This window comes from Anolis carolinensis, unplaced genomic scaffold (assembly GCF_035594765.1).
Source record: "Anolis carolinensis isolate JA03-04 unplaced genomic scaffold, rAnoCar3.1.pri scaffold_9, whole genome shotgun sequence".
In the NCBI taxonomy this organism is placed as follows: Eukaryota; Metazoa; Chordata; class Lepidosauria; order Squamata; family Dactyloidae; genus Anolis; species Anolis carolinensis.
Window position 1 is genome coordinate 2,863,225 of NW_026943820.1, and position 19,560 is coordinate 2,882,784.

The window sequence follows — 19,560 nt, forward strand, 5'->3', positions numbered from 1 at the left end:
GACCTTTTCAACACCATTCTTTGGCAGCAGACCTTCAACGCAGACAGATGTTGGCCTTTTTATAGGATCCTTGTATATATAAAGGCTGGTGAAAACTGCCTTTTGGGAGACCCATCCAGTAAAAGCTCTTGCTGAGATTTATGTAGGCTTGGGGAATGAGGATTTGTAGCATGAATTACCCTCTGGCCATTGCCTCGGTCCCACCCTCGCGCTTCCGGCTTTGGAGGACAAGAAGTAGCTTTGCTCTACTGGGGAGAAGAACGGAAATAGAGACGTTCCATATAAAATTCCTTTTTAACATTTATGTTGTGCTTTATGGTGTCTGTCGCAAGAGGTTTCTCAAGGAAGAAGGCTAGAGCCATTATTATCCAGTGGAAGCCTTTTTTTTTCAGGGCCTTTTGGACTGTGGTTGAAGAGTAGCTACAGAAGAAAGAGATGCAGATAAAGAGAGGGTCCAGTTACCTGGTTGTTGCACTAGCTGCTTTCAGATTGTTGTTGTGTGTCTTCAAATTGTTTCCGACTTATGGTGACTCTAAGACAAACTTATCCTAGGGTTTTCTTATTTATTTATTATTTATTTACAGTATTTATATTTATATTTTCTTGGCAAGATTTACTCAGAAGTGGGTTGCTTCTGCCTCCCTCTGAGGCCAAGAGAATGTAACTTTCCCAGGGTCGCCCAATGTGTTTTGTGACTGATCAGAGCTTCGAACTTTGTTCTGGTCCGGCACTGAAACCATTGCACCATGTTTATAATGTACAAATGTGTTGGGGAAGAAGGATGTTGAGTCTAAATGGCATCAGAAAGCCCTGTGAGATGTTGTTTTAGGAAGGAAGCAAAGGCCAGTTCAGAATTTGGAAATAATACATGTCTTGGACCCTAATTCCAAAATCCTCAGCTGGCATGGCTGGACTTTCCCCCAAGTTCTGATGAGGTTATCCATTGGAAGTTGAAACAGGGGATGTCTTTGGGTCTCTTAGCGTTCCTTGGGCTCATTTGGTCATTCTTAGTAAATTATGTGTTTGATTTCCTCCAGTGAACTCCAGGTGGCATATATTGCTGTCCTATCTCGTATTTTTATCCTCTTAACCTTGTGAAGGATGTCAAATTGAGACAGAGTGACTGGACCCAGTGAGTTTCATGGCTTGGGGTTTGCAAATGACAATCTGACACAATGAACCAACCCATCAAGAGGTGTTATTGTTCTTATTCTTATTCGCTGGCGATGACAGGTTTTTAAAGCAATTGTTGTGATTATGTGTTTTATGCTGTTTTTAGTTAATTGTTCATACGGTTTTAATTTATGTACTATCTTTTAACCTATGTTACTGTTGGGCTCGTCCCCATGTGAGCTGCCCCGAATCCCTTTGGGGAGATGGTGGCGGAATACAAGAATAAAGTTGTTGTTGTTGTAATTATTATTATTATTATTATTATTATTATTATTATTATTATTATTAAGAAGCAGAGCAATGCTTAATTGTAGTGCCAGAAATAGATGAGAATAATATCTTGCCTATCAGTTCGAACCAGATTCCTTCCGTCCTCCCTTCCTTCCTTCCTTCCTTCCTTCCTTCCTTCCTTCCTTCCTTCCTTCCTTCCTTTTTAGAGGAAATATTATATGAGTGTCTTTGAATACTGTAGAGGGAGCTCCGTGTCAACGGAAACGAAATCCTTCTCATTTGTGTGCAATGCCCATTGCACGGGGCGAGAGCTGTAGTATTTTACCGATAAGTAGGTCACTTTCTTCACCTTTTCCAGACCCGTGAAATGATGTCAGTATATTAATGTTTCTCGACCAGCCCCCATCAACCTTCAGGTCCCTGCTGCTTTGACCGCAGGATTTCCTCAGGCACGGGGCAGCTCAGCGCCTTGACATAACATTAAATAGTTTCTGTATGCTTCTATTCGTAGCCTTCACTTCCTTGCTAATTCATTCTTAATTTTATTTATATAATACATTTGTATCCTGCCGCTTCAAGGAAAATGTTGGATGTGGTTTTTTCCAAATGGCATGCAGTCCTCTCTCCCTCTACTTAGAAGGAAATTCTGTTGCCTTTAGTCTTACTTCAAAGTAAATGGGTTTTTTGGTTGCAATCTAAGAAAATAAAAATGTTTATCTTTTGATTCTTGGGCATATATATATATATACAGTAGAGTTTCACTTATCCAAGACTCGCTTATCCAACATTCTGGATTATCCAACACATTTTTGTAGTCAATGTTTTCAATATACCATGATATTTTGGTGCTAAATTCGTAAATACAGTAATTACTACATAACATTACTGCGTATTGAACAACTTTTTCTGCCAAATTTGTTGTATAACATGATGTTTTGGTGCTTAATTTGTAAAATCATAACCTATTTTGATGTTTAATAGGCTTTTTCTTAATCTCTCCTTATTATCTAACATATTCGCTTATCCAGCATTCTGCCGGCCCGTTTATGTTGGATAAGTGAGACTCTACTGTGTGTGTGTGTGTGTGTGTGTGTGTGTGTGTGTGTATATATATATATATATATATTCCATCAGCTTCAATGCCTTATACAGGGGGAGAACAACTCTTCCTCATCTTCTAATTTGGACTTTATTTTTCTAGGCTTTTTGTTTGAAAGACATAGATTGGACGACTATGTCTTTTGTGGCCAAATTTGGCGTGATTTGGTTCAGTGGTTTTGTTGTTTACTCCATGGGAAAGGCGCACATTACATTTTTATATATATAGATGGTAAAATCAAGCTTTGTTATTGGAGTGTTTTTTGTAGAGATGCGTTCAAGTCACGCAGAGTTAAATCCATTAATACCGAATCTGTGGATGCTTAGGTCCGACTGTTCAAAGGCTTTCTCTTGCTTTGGGGTCTTGCCACCAAGAATGCTTCTTCATCCCTCTTTTGACACAATGGATAAGAGGCATTATGATGCATTTTAATGGATGCAGGCTTTAACTGGGCGACATCATCTCATGGGAGTATTTTAGGCCAAAGTGGAAGACCACAGTTCATGGAAATGGTACCTGTGCAAGTGTTTCCATGGCAGAAAAACCAAAGGATTAAACATCCACACCCTCTGAAGTGCTTTCAAGAAAGTGACAAGGGTAATGGTTAGAACAATTTCCAAATTAACTATTAAGTGTTCTTTAAGAGCCACCCTTTTTTTCCTGCAAAGAAAAGGTTCTCGAAAACTGACATATATATTCTTAACCGTTTCCATGTGCGTTAAAGGGCTCCCATCTGCTTTTGCCTTGGAAACTTGCTCGTTCTTTGCTTATACAGGCATTTTTTATTTTAGTGTAAATGTTTGTTTTTTAGGCAAATAATTCTTACAAGTTATAGCAGAACCTGTCAAATATTTCAGCAGAGTGTTTTGTCATGCCAAGGTTTATCAGCGTAGATAGGGGCTCGGCTTCTCGGAGGTTTTGGTGGATCACAACAGAATAAACAGTCAGGATTTTTGCAGCGTGATAACATTTTTCTATACTCTAGAGAAATCAGAGTTCAAGCTGGAGCATGGGGATATTTTTTCCTGTTGGCCACAATTAATACAAATATATATATGTATGTGTATTGGGATAGATGCATATGTTGATATATTGCAGAAATTTGGAAAGGGAAATGGTAGCTAAGCAGCCTCTTTATCCTTTTTGTTCCAAACTCATTGGTTTGTGAAAGTATCGAAAATACAGATGAGGACTTCACAAAAGTATAGGTAAATGTAAAGTTTTCCCCCTGACATGAAGTCTAGTCTTGTCCAACTCTGGGAGTTGGTGCTCATCTCCATTTCTAAGCCAAAGAGCCGGTGTTGTCCGTAGACACCTCCAAGATCATGTGGCCACTGGCATGACTACATGGAGTGCCATTACCTTCCCACCAAGCGGTACCTATTGATCTACTCGCATTTACATGTTTTCGAACTGCTAGGTTGGCAGAAGCTGGAGCTGACAGCGGGAGCTCACTCTGCTCCCCGGATTCGAACAGTTGACCTTTCGTTGAGTAAGTTCAGCAACTCAGTGGTTTAATCCACTGCACCAGAAGTATAGACATGCATTAGACTGCATTAAGAGGCCCCTTTCGACTTATTTGTGTCTATCAGACTAACAGAATAGGAATGCGAGAGATACAAACTTCAAGCCCCAAAGAAGGCAAGAGCTGACCTAAGGAAAGTTTCGTGTTGTTGTGAAAGTTATACATATTACAGAATTTAGAAAGTAAACCAATAGCGGTCATTCATTTTTTGCCTTTCATAAATAACTTACTGCTTTACTCTTTATGTTAGTCATTACTTTCCCGCCACTGTTCCTTACTTTCAGAAACTTCAGACCCTTAGATTGATGAGTGAAAAAAATGCCGTTGAAGCAGAAAATGCAGCCTGTGTCATCAATAAAAGTAACTTACTTCCAGCTTGTTTAGTTTTGAAATATTAACAGGATAAAGAGCTACAGCTCAAGATTTCATCTCGGAGGGAGGAGTAAATTGGTCCTACCCAGTTTTCTGAAATGTGTGGCGATGGGGAGAGAATGGCTACGGTGTTTGTGATACTTTCCGCCAATCAAATGTACCCCATATGGGCTTCCAGAATAACTACCAGCTGGGTTACATATGGATTTTGACATATTGGCATGGTCTCTTATATGAACAAATTATTTCCAGTTACATTGCAGAGCAAGATGGCATGATAGGTTTCCTAAGCAGCAGGTGCCCTCCTGAGATAACCCTTTGTGTCTTAATATAAGATTTCAGATTTTGAGTACCTTCTTTTTCCATTTTAGAGAATGAATAGTTTTCTGCTGTAGAGGCTGCTATAAGCTTTCAAGTTTGCATTTAGGTCACCCTCCTATTTCTCAAAATAAGCCAATGCAGATCATTCCGAAACATTTTAGGAAAAAAAAGATCAGCAAAAACTAATTAATAAATTAGGAAAAGTTGTTAGCCTTTGTGGGGATAAACTTGGTCACCATTGCTGAGCCCATTAAGTAGTGGCGTTGGAGTCCCAGATTGCTTCCAGACACTATGAATGACAAAACTGTTAGAAAAGCATATGTGCATGAAAGCAGTCTTGTGCAATTGAACGACCCATCTGTAGGGAATCTTGCCATACTTGAAGAAAACCATTCGTTTGCAATGGGAGAAAATATTCCTGTCGCAGTCACGGCTGCTTTCAAATTTTGCCACTCTCCCACAAAGACAGCAGAGTGGGACCAAGGTCTGTGGAAACAAGAGGAAAAGATTTGTTTCTTGCATTCCACTAAATTTTAACTTATTACCATTATACAGTAGAGTCTCACTTATCCAAGACTCGCTTATCCAAGGTTCTGGATTATCCAATGCATTTTTGTAGTCAATGTTTTTAATATATCATGATATTTTGGTGCTAAATTCATAAATACAGTAATTACAACTTTACTGTATATTGAACTACCTTTTCTGTCAAATTTGTTGTATAACATGATGTTTTGGTGCTTAATTTGTAAAATCAAAACCTAATTTGATGTTTAATAGGCTTTTCCTTAATCCCTCCTTATTATCCAAGATATTTGCTTATCCAAGGTTCTGCCGGCCCGTTTAGGTTGGATAAGTGAGAGACTACTATATTTGGTACAGAACTAATATATCAACAAGAGATCCGTTTCTAGACTCCCATAGATACCTGAAAATAGGAATACAATAGTCTCGCTAATAATAAATATAATAATAATAATAATAATAATAATAATAATAATCTTTATTTATACCCTGCTCCATCTCCCGAAGGACTCAGGGCGGCTTATACTGGGACAAGCCCAAAACAGTATTACATCAATAAAAACAGTAACACAATAAAATCACAATATAATAACACATCTTACAAAAGTTAAAATAACTTAAAACATAGACAGTAATCCCAATCTGTATCCAGCATAAACGGGCCAGCAGAATGTTTGATATGCAAAAATGTTGGATAATAAGGAGGGATTAAGGAAAAGCCTATTAAACTTCAAATTATGTTATGATTTTACAAATTAAGCACCAAATCATCATGTTTTACAACAAATCAACAGAAAAAGCAGTTCAATACATGGTAATGTTATGTGGTAATTACTCTATTTGCGAATTTAGGATCAAAACATTGCAATGCATTGAAAACATTGACTACAAAAACACTGACTACTAAAAGGCAGACTGTGTTGGATAATACAGAATGTTGGATAAGCGAAGGTTGGATAAGTGAGACTCTACTGAAATAGCAAAACCATATTTTGACTAGTTCAGCTGTAACCAACCCATAAAATTGCACTGGAAGTGAAACTCTGGACACTGAATCTGTGGATAATGAGGCTGTACTGTACTTTACTGAACTGAGTCAGTGCTTCAGTTCCACTTGGGATTAATAATTGGATTTAAGAAAAGTTATCCAAGAAAAACTGCTCTTGAAGGAGTAGGTGGAAAGCTGATCTCTGATCGTTGTAATGCCTCACTTGCCAGTCATGGGGATTGCATTGGAGTTGTTTTGCATGATTATTTCATGTATTCATTTGACATATAACCTGCCTCTGTCTCAGGACAGCTCACAACGATTTTAGCCAAGAAGATGCATCCAAGGTGATAATAAGTTTATGTATTTATTTATGTATTTATTAGCGATATTTATATCCCGTTCTTCTCACCCCGAAGGGGACTCAGGGTGGCTTACAAGTTACATATACATACAATATATTATATTATTAGTATAGCACAATATAAGCATTATATATTATTACCGTATATACACGAGTATAAGCCGACCTGAATATAAGCCGAGGCACCTAATTTTACCACAAAAAACAGGGAAAACATTGACTCCAGTATAAGCTGAGATACCAATAAAATTACATTAATTGAGGCATCAGTAGTTTAAATGTTTTTGAATCTTTACATCAAACTGTAATTTAAGATATGACTGTTCAACTCTGATTAAATCATTATTTTCATCTACTTCAAGGTAAATGTGCTTATGTATCCTTTTCATAATAATAGAGTGAAATAATAAATGTAGTAATAATAATAATAATAATAATAATAAATGCAGTAAAATAATAAATGTAATAATCAATAGAGTAAAATAATAAATGTAAAAGTAACAATAATAGAGTAAAATAATAAATGTAACAATACCAATAATATTAGAGAAAAATAATAAATATACCATATATACTTGAGTATAAGCTGACCTAAATATAAGCCCAACAGGACCCTCACCTGAGTATAAGCCGAGGAGGTTTTTTTAAGTCCTTAAAAAGGGCTGAAAAACTAGGCTTATACTTGAGTATATACAGTATATTGTACTTTACGACTATATTGCAATATTATTAGTAATATTGCATGTAATATAAATATACAATTAGAATAGTGTATTATTATTATTACATTGTATTACATCATAATATTATCAATATTATATGTATATAATATTAGTATAATAAGTTGTAATAAGTTATAATAAGTTGCAACATTAAACACAGTTCAACAAAGACATAATGAGTTTTTTAAAAATGTAAATGTCCTGAATTCAAAAAATTAACAGAGGTATGTCTGATACAGAAGGAGTAGGCTACGAGATCAGAGTCCCCCAAATCTTTATTCTCACCAAGTGTTGCATAAACGACTAATAAAGCTGACGTTTCAGCCAGCGGGGAACCTCTCAGTGTTTTTGCGCGAGGTAAATAACCTTTGCCAAACAGAAGCCTATTGCAGCAAAGCAACAGTTGAGCACTTGGTTATCTGAGAATTGCTTACATCACGCTTCCATTTCCTTGGACACAATTATTGGCCTCCAAGGAGCCGTTGTTTCTGTGCAAATCTCCTTATAGATGGTGAATTAACAGAATGGTACAGTGGGGAAAATAATGGCTAATTGTTTTTCCTAAGCGAGATTTATTTTACTGGAATCGTGTCTCCTCCATCCTGCCTTTGCCTCGGTTCCTCCTCACCCCACTCTTCTCTATTTCATTCTTCCGTCATCTGAAACTTGTTTATAAGGCCTAAGGGAATGTTGGAGCTGGAGATCACGAGTGGATCCCTTCTCTCTCTCTCTCTCTGCTTGTTTTCCTCTGTGTGTCCTTGATGTGTCTCCCGCAAATGGTCTCCTGGTCCCAGGGGTGATCTGGTGCTCCTTCCAGTGGACTTTTGGTGGTAACTGGTTCCATATGTTGCGAGCCCTTTGGGTGATATTGTTTTGCCAAAATAATTCTTGTTCCCAGTTTCCAAGCGGTTGAGATCATTTTCCTTGGATTTGTTTTCTTGATCGTTTTGTCAGTTTCATAAATCTTCCCCCATAATGTAAGGAAAAAAACAATTAAGTCACCAGCAAATCCATTTGTCTTGGCCAAAGATAATACGTCGAATGGATGAGCGGCCAGGGTTACAGTAGAACTTGGAAGCGGCGCCTGGTTGGGAATCACGGAAGGGCCTTGTACGCGGCGGACACTCAGGCGAGTTGAGAGAAAAATAAGGGCAGAGAGTGAGTCCTTTCACAAGTAGCGCTGTGCTTTTCATGACTGCGATGGTATCCTTACTCAAATTAGGAATTCACATGATATATATACAGTAGAGTCTCACTTATCCAAGATAAACGGGCCGGCAGAACCTTGGATAAGCGAAAATCTTGGATAATAAGGAGGGATTAAGAAAAAAGCCTATTAAACATAAAATTACATTATGATTTTACAAATTAAGCACCAAAGCATCATGTTTTACAAGAAATTGACAGAAAAAGCAGTTCAATACATAGCAATGTTATGCAGTAATTACTGTATTTACGAATTTAGCACCAAAACATTGCAACATTGACTACAAAAACAATGACTACTAAAAGGCAGACTGCCTTGGATAAGTGAAGCTTGGATAAGTGAGACTCAGTGCTGTTCAAAGTGGTAGCTGCCAATCCCTGATCAGTTTCCAGGAAAGGAAACTATAGTTAATACTAGCTTTGCCCGGCCACGTGTTGTTGTGGCTTATGGGAAATCTTTGTTGGCCAGGTGGAATAGCAGTGAATAGCCTTTCAGTCTCAAAGCCTGGCCGTTTTCTGGAGTAGCTGGAGCTGTTTATTGTAAGAATGTAGAGGCATGGATGAGGGGTTGTGCTGCCAAGTTTAGTGTTTCTGGGATGTGTCGTTTTGTTGTTTTGTCCTAGGCCGAAATTTCATTACCCTTTTTTATATATAGATAAGTTGCTTTGAGTCTCCTTTGTGGAGAGAAAAAGCGTTGAATAAATAAGCACAACAACAGCAATAATATAATGGATCATTTGTTTACTGCTCATTCAAAATTAATTTTATTTATTTATTTATAGCATTTATATTTTGCGCTTTTCACCTCGAAGGGGACTCAGGGTGGATCACAGGACACATATACGGCAAACATTCAATGCCAGTTATAACAATGACAAGACAGATAACAGATAGAGGTATATATAGGCTTTCCCATCTCTTGGCATCTTTGGAGGCTGTGCTCGGTTCAGGCCACCGGAGGATGCTGTCACTCCATTTCCCTGCCGAAGAGCTTTCTTTGTTTGTAAACCTTCTCCTTTTTCTGATCAAAATGCTGAGCCTAAATAAATACCTCCCCGCTTTTAATGCCGTCCCTATTTATCCACTCACATTCACATTTGTTTTCGAACTGCTAGGTTGGCAGAAGCTGGGCTAAAGGTCAGGAGCTCACCCTGACCCGGGCTTCAAACTCTCAACCTTCTAGTTGGCAAGATTATTGCAGCTTGGTGATTAACCTGCTGTGCTAAAGCCTGGCCACTTCTTCTCAGGCTATTTGATGTGAGGGACCCCAATGCCACGGACAGGCACCATATATTGCATACATGTATCATGTTAATTTTAATTTCCAGGCTCATATCCACTTTATTGCAGTCACATATCAGTTATCAAACATAAGAAGAGCAGGTAAAAAACAGCTCCCAGGTTCAAAAATTCCTGGATATGCTACATTGGTCCTCTGGTATCCATTGGAGTTGGTTCCAAGACCTCTATAGATATCAAAATCCATGGATGTTCAATTCTCATTATGTACAGCAGCATAACAATGGTTTCCCTTATATAAAATGTAGAATTTAGATTTGTTGAGGAATATTTTAAGGCTGTGGATGGTTGCATGCATGGATGCAGAGTCTGTGGATGTGGTTGACATATGTATATGTGTTTGTTTCTAAATCAGTACCAGGATTAGGATGAGCCATGATTGGATTTGTCTCAGTTGCTTCTAGCAAAACATGTCAATTTATAAAACTTCGTAGCCTTCAAAACCAGTTAGAGGAATCTGAAAAAAGAAGAGAGGTACGAATGAATGAAGCTACATTCAGTTAAACGAATGGAATCATCCCAAATAGGTTTCTGGCTCGGCAGTGTTGTTTTCATCTCATCTCAAGTGGTCACTTACTGAGAACGAAAAACAGAGGCGTCCCTGTTTTGTGCTCTATTTTCACAAAGCATCTCGTTGAAAATAAAATTATGTGGACTATAAGGCTGTTTTTATGTTCTCAACGCCTTTAAGTCGTTGACAGCGCTAATCAAGATAATTATGGTGTAAAAATAATTGGGATGGTTGCAATGGTGGTCTCTTTCCAAGATGCTCATGGATAGCGATTTAGAGAAAGAGAGGGGGAAATCAAGTGCACAGAGCACTTAGTAATGACAACCAGAGTCAGAACAGCTTCCACACACGATGTCTTTTGTGCAATTCTCTTCCACATAAACACCTCCATGTCTTGGCGCACCAGGCCTGGGAAGGAGACAGCATGAGAAGATCCTCAGAACTTTATGAAGTGTAAAGGGGTTTACCGTCTCTGTCGGGGAAAAGTTTGGACATATTTTGATTTTTGGCAGGGGTTCACGTGTCAGAATTGAGCGTCTGCTCTTGGAGCACCTTACCTGTATTCCCTGGATTGAGGTATTTTGATTGTCCAACCAATTGAAGAAATCCCTTGGTGCGATGCTAATAGCTTACAAATTAGGTTCCTCGGGTTGTGTTTATGATGTCTTCCTGGCTTCCAGCGAGAAGGATGACATCAGTGGGAGAAAGCAAGTGGAAAAAGCTCCTAGACCGTGTTCCAAGCTGCAACCCTTGGCTGACCTGCAAAGCCCATAATGAATAGGCAGCAGCACTCTCCGTTGAGGAGGCGCCATAGTTTTAAGTTAGTTGGACACTTGCCCATCTAGGGTTTGTCTGAGCCCGGTTTCAGGCCCGGCTTTTCTGTCCATGTTGGCCGTTTAGTTCATTCGCTCTCCTTGCCCAGTTGAAGTAGACTCATTGAATCAATGGGAACTTGGTACGCTGACTCTTAATGTATGTCCCACTGGTTCAATGTGTCTACTTTTGTTAAAACTAATTGGATTATGGACTAGTGCAGTGATGGCCAACCTATGACACGCGTGTCAGCACTGACACGCCTAGCCATTTTTGCTGACACGCTGCCGCATGCAGATTGATTGGATGACTAATGTCTTTTGTGGCCAAATTTGGTGTGATTGGTCCAGTGGTTTTGTTGTTTACTCCATGGGAATTATGCACATTACACACACACACACACACACACACACACACACACACACACACACACAATTATTCTATTATTATTGTAGTATATTATATTATTACTATTATATTATTATTATATTCATTATTCATGACTACATTGAAACTACAATAGAGAGAAATCAGCGTGGAAATTGCAAGAGGTACCATAGATTGTTGTACATGGAAATAATGGTAGTAAATAGTTTTTGATTTATTAAATACAGTTATATATTACAATTACATATTTTTGTTATTTAAACTATATATATTGTGAAATTATGGTTTTTTTCTTGAAGTGACACATCACCCAAGTCATGCTAGGTTTTTTGGTGAATTTTGACACACCAAGTGCAAAAGGTTGCCCATTATTGGACTAGTGGCTTGAACAGTGGACCCTAGAAACCCGTCTTGGGTAAGTCGTGCTCTCTCAGCCTCAGAGGAAAGACAAAGCAAACTGCCTTTGGGCAAAAGTTGCCAAGGAAACCTGTCAAAAGGTGCTCAATGACTTATCGAAATAATGGGTGCTTTAAAATTGTTTTGATTTGGTAAGCCTTAGTTAGATCTGTCAGATATTCTTTATGTTCAGAAGAAAGTCTACATGTCTATGACTTCTTTATCATGATGCCTTCAGTCATTGGTTCTCAACCTTCCTAATGCCTTGATAACAGTTCCTCATGTTGTGGTGACCCCTAACCATAGAATTATTTTCGTTGTTACTTCATAATTGTAATTTTGCTACGGTTATAAATCGTAATGTAAATATCAGATATGCAGGATGTATTTTCATTCACTGGACCACATTTGGCACAAATACCCAATATGTCCAAATTTGAATACTGGTGGGGTTGGGGGAGATTGATTTTGTCATTTGGGATTTATAGTTCACCTACAATCAAAGAGCATTCTGAACTCCACCAATGATAGAATTGAACCAAACTTGGCACACAGAACTCCCATGGCCAACAGAAAATACTGGAAGGGTTTGGTGAGCATTGACTTTGAGTTTTGGAGTTGTAGTTCACCTACATCCAGAGAGCACTGTAGACTCAAACAATGGTGGAAGACAGGCGGAGAGATCTTCAGCTTTCTCTGCCAAAGGGGTTCTTAAGACCATCAGAAATACATGTTTTCTGATGGTCTTTGGTGACCCCCCAGGGTTGAGAAACGCTGCCTTAACTGAAAAGATCCTAAATTATCTCTTTTCTGCGTAAATGCAGTGCCATCAGGACCATCAGGTGGACCATCATATAAAGTTTTAATATAAGTAGAATATGGCTGAATTCAAGTAGCTCGCCCCTCTGTTAGTAAATATACCAGGAATATCATAGCAATGTTGATGGCAGTCCCTAGAAATTGCATTCCCAAATCTGGGGCTATTTGGAATTTGGCTCAGTCACCAAGCTCATGTATGCAGTAGTTTTTTAATACTTGTATTAAAAAACCAAGTTTTAGGGGAGAAAAAGCCAAAAGCATTCCTCATTCTTTTTTATATTAATTTGTATGTTTCAGGCTGTGCTTTTTTCGTCAGTGTCATCTTTCTTTTTGTTTTGGAAATAATTACAACACCCCCTTCAGCGGGAGAATGTATGTCTCTCTCTGTTTCTGTTTTTCTTTTCTCTCTCTATTAAAACGTTTTGGCCGCAGCGTACCATTTCGTGAAAGCCTAAAGCTGAACTTGATGCTCTTGAAAAAAAGCTGGAGTCCATCATGAATCCATCCAACTGACAATAAATGGACTTCTTGTTCCCTTTGCAGAAGAGGGATGAAAACCAGCACGACCCATCCTGTTTATACCACACAAAAGGGTCCCGAAGGAAACCGTCTCTTGGCCAGTTTTGTTATTCTTGATTAAAAGCAGTTTGGAAAATACAAAAAAGAAATCTAAGATTATTTGTGACCGAAAGGATTTTCACAAAGGAAGATGGTACTGAACTTAAAATTTTATGTGCTTCAAGTGAAAGTGCCAATTGTTTTCAATAAGGGAATCCGCATCATTTGAAACGCAACCAAACTGAGGAAAACAATGATATGGAATCCAGCCATGCGTTCTTCAGGCTTTGAATTGCTTTCAGAGTGAAAAGTAATGGAAATAGGAATCTAAAAATAATAATAAAGTAAATTGTAAAGTCTCTGCAAGGTAGGCTAACAGCTATTCTAATGATCAGAAGGGGAATTGATATGATTTGATCGCTTCGTTCTTAGACAGACAGGAAGATGAGCGCAGCATCCTCCCTTTGCTGGCTGCAAATGTTCACACGGAGACAGATGCATTTCTCCTTCCCAAAAAGCAATTTCTGTAAAAATATCTACCGGATAGCTTGAGAAGCCCTTTTCAATTTAGCGTCTCGTGTTATCGCAGTTCACCTAAGTTAAGCCCGCATCCCGCGCTGGTTACGTCAGCGCGGCTCTGATGAGGTGTTCGACAAGTGATCCTGAGCACCGGAGCTCGCCTCTTGGGCTAAGCTTTTATTGCTTTTGCTTCTTGGCCTCTTATCTCATGCAACGCGGGCCGTTTAGCTGCCTCCGATGGCAGGAAATACAGAGCGTGCGGCTTCGGAGGTCATGGAAATCCATCCGGCTTAGAGCAGCTCCCCGTCTGAACTCGGCATGGCTTTGGAGCCTTTGAAGGAAAGACCCGTGGAAAAAGAATCAAATGAGCGGCTCGCATCTGCTGCGGAAGAAGAGCAGAGCTCGAAGCAGATGTTTCCTGGAGGTCTCCTGGCAGGGTATGAAAGCAATAGCCCTTCCCAGGTATCCGTCTTTCTACGCAACTGGTATTTCAGGGGAGCCATAAACTGCTCCAATCAATGTCTATCAATGGAAATTCTCACTCTCATTGCCTTCTGGTATGGGAGCATATCATATAATGGCCTGGAGGACCTAGAAAATTCCTAGAGATGACATATCTTGTCAAATGTGGATAGGTAAAGCTGCAGATCTCTTAGATAGATAGGCAGACATTCTTGGGAGCTTTCGTTCACCTCAGAGGAATCAGTCTTGTTGGGGAATTCCATTGAGTAGATCAAGAAGAAGATGGCTTCCACCTAGGAACACATTGAAACTGGTGATAGGTTCACATTTTCCTCTTCAGAAATTGAGCTGCTACTCCCAACTACAGTAGAACTATCGAATCAATGGGATTTACCATAACTTACAATATTATCTGTAACCAGTTACCTTTTGGGCAGCAAAGCTTTAATAAAGTTACTTTATAAAGGTGGCAGAACAACTAAGAGTGAAATTAATTTATTTGGGACAATGAGCAACAGTTTTCAGTTACAGTAGAGTAACTTATCCAACATAAATGGGCCAGCAGAACGTTGGATAAGCGAATATGTTGGATAATAAGGAGAGATTAAGGAGAAGCCTATTAAATACCAAATTAGGTTATGATTTTACAAATTACGCACCAAAACATGTTATACAACAAATTTGACAGAAAAAGTAGTTCAATACACAGTAATGCTACATAGTAATTACTGTATTTACGAATTTAGCACCAAAATATCACGATGTATTGAAAACATTGACTACAAAAATGCGTTGGATAATCCAGAACGTTGGATAAGCTAATGTTGGATAAGTGAGACTCTCCTGTATTTTCAAAAGTGACTATTATTTTTATTTTTAACAGGAAGTTTTCCTGATGTGTGGAATTTTCTTGTTTCCCTTAAGCTTCTTCCTCATAAAAATAGAATCTTGTTTCATTAATTATATAATATAATAATATAATTTTATTTATATACTGCCCTATCTCCTTAGGGGACTCAGGGGAGTTTCCAAAAGGATAAAAACCAACACGATACAATACAATACACACAATAAAAACAGAACTATACAACAATTTTAAAACAATACACAACATAAGATCCAACAATGAAAAATAAAACTGGTAGCAGTACTTCTTTTATGAGCCAGTTATGGTGACCCAGAGTTCAACGTTGGGATTTTAACTAATTATTAAAATTCTTGATTTATTTTGATTGCTGTTTGGACCATCTCAGCCCGGGGCTGTGGCGCAGACGGGAGAGCAAACCAGCTGCAATTAATCACTCTGACCAGGAGGTCATGAGTTCGAGGCCCGCTCGGAGCTATGTTGTTTGTCTTTGTCCTATGTTAAAAGGCATTGAATGTTTGCCTATATGTGTAATGTGATCCGCCCTGAGTCCCCTTCGGGGTGAGAAGGGCGGAATATAAATGCTATAAATAAAATAAATAAATAAATAAATAAATCTCAGGGGTCCAGAATTCTGTGGAAACATAGGATACAAATGTATGTTAGCAGAGTCTTGGAAAAATGTCAGAGAAGTCCTGGGAAGGTATACGAATGATCGAAATGTCGTCCAGGTGGACGGGATGTAAAATGCCTGTTGTGTCTCTTTCAGAGGACTATCCCAGCGGGACGTGGCTCGGAGACGAGAACAACCCTGAGATGCGGGTGCGGTGTCCCATCACGGCGGCCGACATGCTCCACATCAGCACCAACTGCCGCACGGCTGAGAAGATGGCCCTGACGCTCCTCGATTACCTCTTCCACCGGGAAATCCAGGCCATCTCCAACCTCTCCGGGCAGGGGAAGCACGGGAAGAAGCAGCTCGATCCGCTCATGATTTACGGCATCCGTTGTGAGTAATCGTGAGATGATAACACTTCTAATTACACTATTTCCACCAAAGGGTGGAACATCAAACACATCAAAACAAAGGCAATAGAACAGACATGGGCCAACTTTGGCCCTCCAGGTGTTTTGGACTTCAACTCCCACCATTCCTGGCCTCAGGCCTCTTCCTTTTCCCCCTCAGCCACTTCATAAAAGTGAAAACCCATATGTGTGTATGTGGCACGGGGTGTCCGCTAACACAGACAGCCTCTGGCCTCCACAAACAGGTTATTTTTCCCAGTGCTGAGGAGCCAGCAAGTCACTCCCGTCCACTGACATTGCGGTTAAAGCGAGCGCCATGAACATACAGCCCAAACCCTGCTAATGTCCTTCTCAAACACTACGAACCACCACCCAAGGAATGCTTTCATTTGGGGACCATTTCATCCTAGATTTTGCATTTTCTTCCACCACAGGCGGGCATCCCAGGGTTCTCCATTGGTGTGAAATTTGCATGACCCCGCCTACTTCCCTTCTGTCTGCATCACAAACAGAGCAGAACTGAGCAGCAACTACACTTACTGGAGGAGTTTGGGGGATTGACTCCACATGGTGGAAGTTGTTGTTCACCCTGCATCAAATCAAAGCACTCTGACTCCTACTGGGGTATTTAGAGGAGTTGTAGTTCACCTACACCCAGAACGCTATGAACCAAAACAATGATGGGTCTGGACCAAACTTGCCATGCATACCTGATATCTTGCAGGAGGTTGGACTCGATGGCCTGTGAGGTCTCTTCCAACTCTACGATTCTATGATTCTATATGCCCAGATTTGAATACTGGTGGGTTTTGAGCGGAATTGGCCTGGACATTTGGGAGCAGTCTGTACTGGGATTTATAGTTCACCTGCAATTGAACCCTACCCATGATGGACCAGGACCAAACAGACCCAAAATGTCCAACTTTGAATACTGGCAGGGTTTGGGGAAGATTGACCCACGATTCTGGGAATTGTAGTTCACCCACTCTAAACTGAGAATACCTAACATTCAAAGACAAATAATGCCTTTTTCAAATAACCCAGGCATGCCGGGTCCCCAAGCTAGTAGATAATAAAATAAGTCAGCCTTAGGGTTGCTATAGGTCAGAAATGGCTGGAAGGCACTCAGCAATGACAACAACAATATGTAATATGTAAATTAAAATTCCCATCTGGGGAGGGGTCTCTCCATCCATCCTCTGTCTATTGCTCAGTGCAATCTTGTCAAGTGTTATACAGAGTGCAGACTTACAGAGGGCCTTTGACATTAATCCTCTCCTAACGGAGCAATGTGCTCGCTGTCTCCCACAATTGCTCTGACATGTTGGCGTATGCATCAGTCCCATGGTAAATCAGTTTGGAATTTCATTCTGACTTTCCCGGGAGGGAATCTGAGGCCAGTTTTCTCTGTTGATGGGATGGGTGCCCCATGGGTCCAACATCTGCATAGCTGTAGTCTAGACCAAGGATTCCATCACAACCGATGCGTCGTTTTTCCTTTTGCTGCAGCATAAGGTGTCAGAATTCTTATAAATGGATTCTTCACTTTGCAAGTCCAAAATTGCTGGAAATTACACACGAAGGATGTTCGCCTGCCTCAAACGATCAAATCCCGGTCTTAACAGCCCTGCAGATGTTGGGAGCGGGTTTGTTTTCTCTTACCTCCAGGCAGATGTTTTTTCTTAAGCTTCTATTTTGAGTTCCTGAAGGACCAATTAGAGTTGTAATGTTCTCTATGTTTTCTGTGGATGAGGCATCCCAAACCCTGCTTCCAGCGCAAGGTGTCACTCCAAATTCACGCTAGCCGTGTTGCTAAAGAACATGCCCAGGTGTAACACACATTCCTGATGGAGAAAGTGATTGAAACAATAAAACTTGGGAGGAATAACAGCCGCAGCTCAAAGCACAGATGTTGGGCACGTATTCGGGATAGCCGCAGATTGGATTCCCCATTTCTGTTCAGCTTAATACAGGGAGTGTATCTGGCTGCTTTGGCTGCTATTCCTGCCCATTGCATGTTTGTTTTCCATGTATATCATTTCAAAATACTAAATCTTGCTCACGTTGAACCAGAGCAGGGTTTGCAGTTGCAAATATATGTAGAAAGAGAGCATTATAAAAGAATGCTCCACTTGAGGGAAGACATCAGAGCCAACTTCAGTTATGTCCCCTTAATTTGACTGGGGATGGGTGCATCTGTGTTCTGCCTTTAGTTTCTCATAAGCAAATGTGGCCATTCTGTGAAATGAATATTGACAATCATCATATGCCTCTCCAGTGTTGAAAGTTCAGACATTAGAAAGTTCATGGTTTCTAATTCAGGGATGGATCCTGTACAATACCTTCTGCTAACTGAGAAGAAGGTTGATTCAGGGGATTGTCAAGAGGGAATGAATCTGGAACCACAATAAAGGGAATCAGTTTCAAGACCTCGGGGCTTTTCATAGTTGTGCTCAATGTTGGTACATTTATCCCTTGTTCCACTATATTTCTTTATTCCGAGTCCCTGTATTTTGAAAGGAGAAATGTAAATCGTCCTGATTCCTTTCATATCCCAGAGAAAGAGGGAAGTCACTCTTTTAGTTTTCATGAACTTACTGTACAAAACTAAGGAGACCTTTTTTCTAACTTCATACAATTTCTGAATGGGCACAAAGTGTTTCTTATCGTCCAGCAAACCAGCATCCAAGACCATGTTTTGAAGTGGGCTTGCCAATCATGTTTCTTGCTTACTAGGATTTAGCAGGAAATCTGATAACTAGGATCTGGCAGAACTCCTCCTTTGCCGTTACCAGCTGAACCACCAAGATGAACTGGGTTGCTGTGGGTTTTCCGGACTGTATGGCCATGTATCAGAAGCATTCTCTCCTGACGTTAGGAGAGAATGCTTCTGGAACATGGCCATACAGCCCAGAAAACTCATAGCAACCCAGTGATTCGGCCATGAAAGCCTTTGATAACACACCAAAATGAACTTTGGAAAGATGGGCTTCAAAGGCAGAGTTGTAGCTCCAAACTGTGACTTCTTCTGAAAAGCCATAATAGGGTTTGATTCTGAGCTGTTAATGTGGACTCTCTCATTTTCACTGGGTTAGGAAGGAATGCCAGCCTCCAGAAGTGACCTGGTGACAAGTTCTGGAGAGCTTCTGGAGGCAACCATCAGCCGGCATCCCATTTCTGAAGGCAGCTTGAGCAATAGCAGCAACAGCAACAGTTTTAGCAGATCAGAAGCTTCTTGAGCGTAGCAATAGAGCCAAACGAGCTTACAGGAGTCAAGCCGTAAAAGTTGCAAAGGACTTTATTGAAAGAACTACATACATAGGAAAGTTGGGGCCTAGCTATCTATCTCTCTGAACACATCTTGTTTCTTTCCATGCTT

The 19,560-nt window shown here is 40.0% G+C and overlaps 1 protein-coding gene across 5 annotated transcripts in view; it reads left to right on the forward strand.

Annotated features, from left to right (window-relative positions):
* Nucleotides 1-19,560, forward strand: part of banp (BTG3 associated nuclear protein) — a 179,460-nt gene that overhangs the window by 33,665 nt on the left and 126,235 nt on the right. For all 5 annotated transcript variants that reach the window (XM_062961636.1, XM_062961638.1, XM_062961637.1 and 2 more), the window contains one exon: nt 15,925-16,164. In XM_062961636.1, the coding sequence (XP_062817706.1) occupies nt 15,925-16,164 (240 nt within the window). The remainder of the gene's footprint in view (nt 1-15,924; nt 16,165-19,560) is intronic.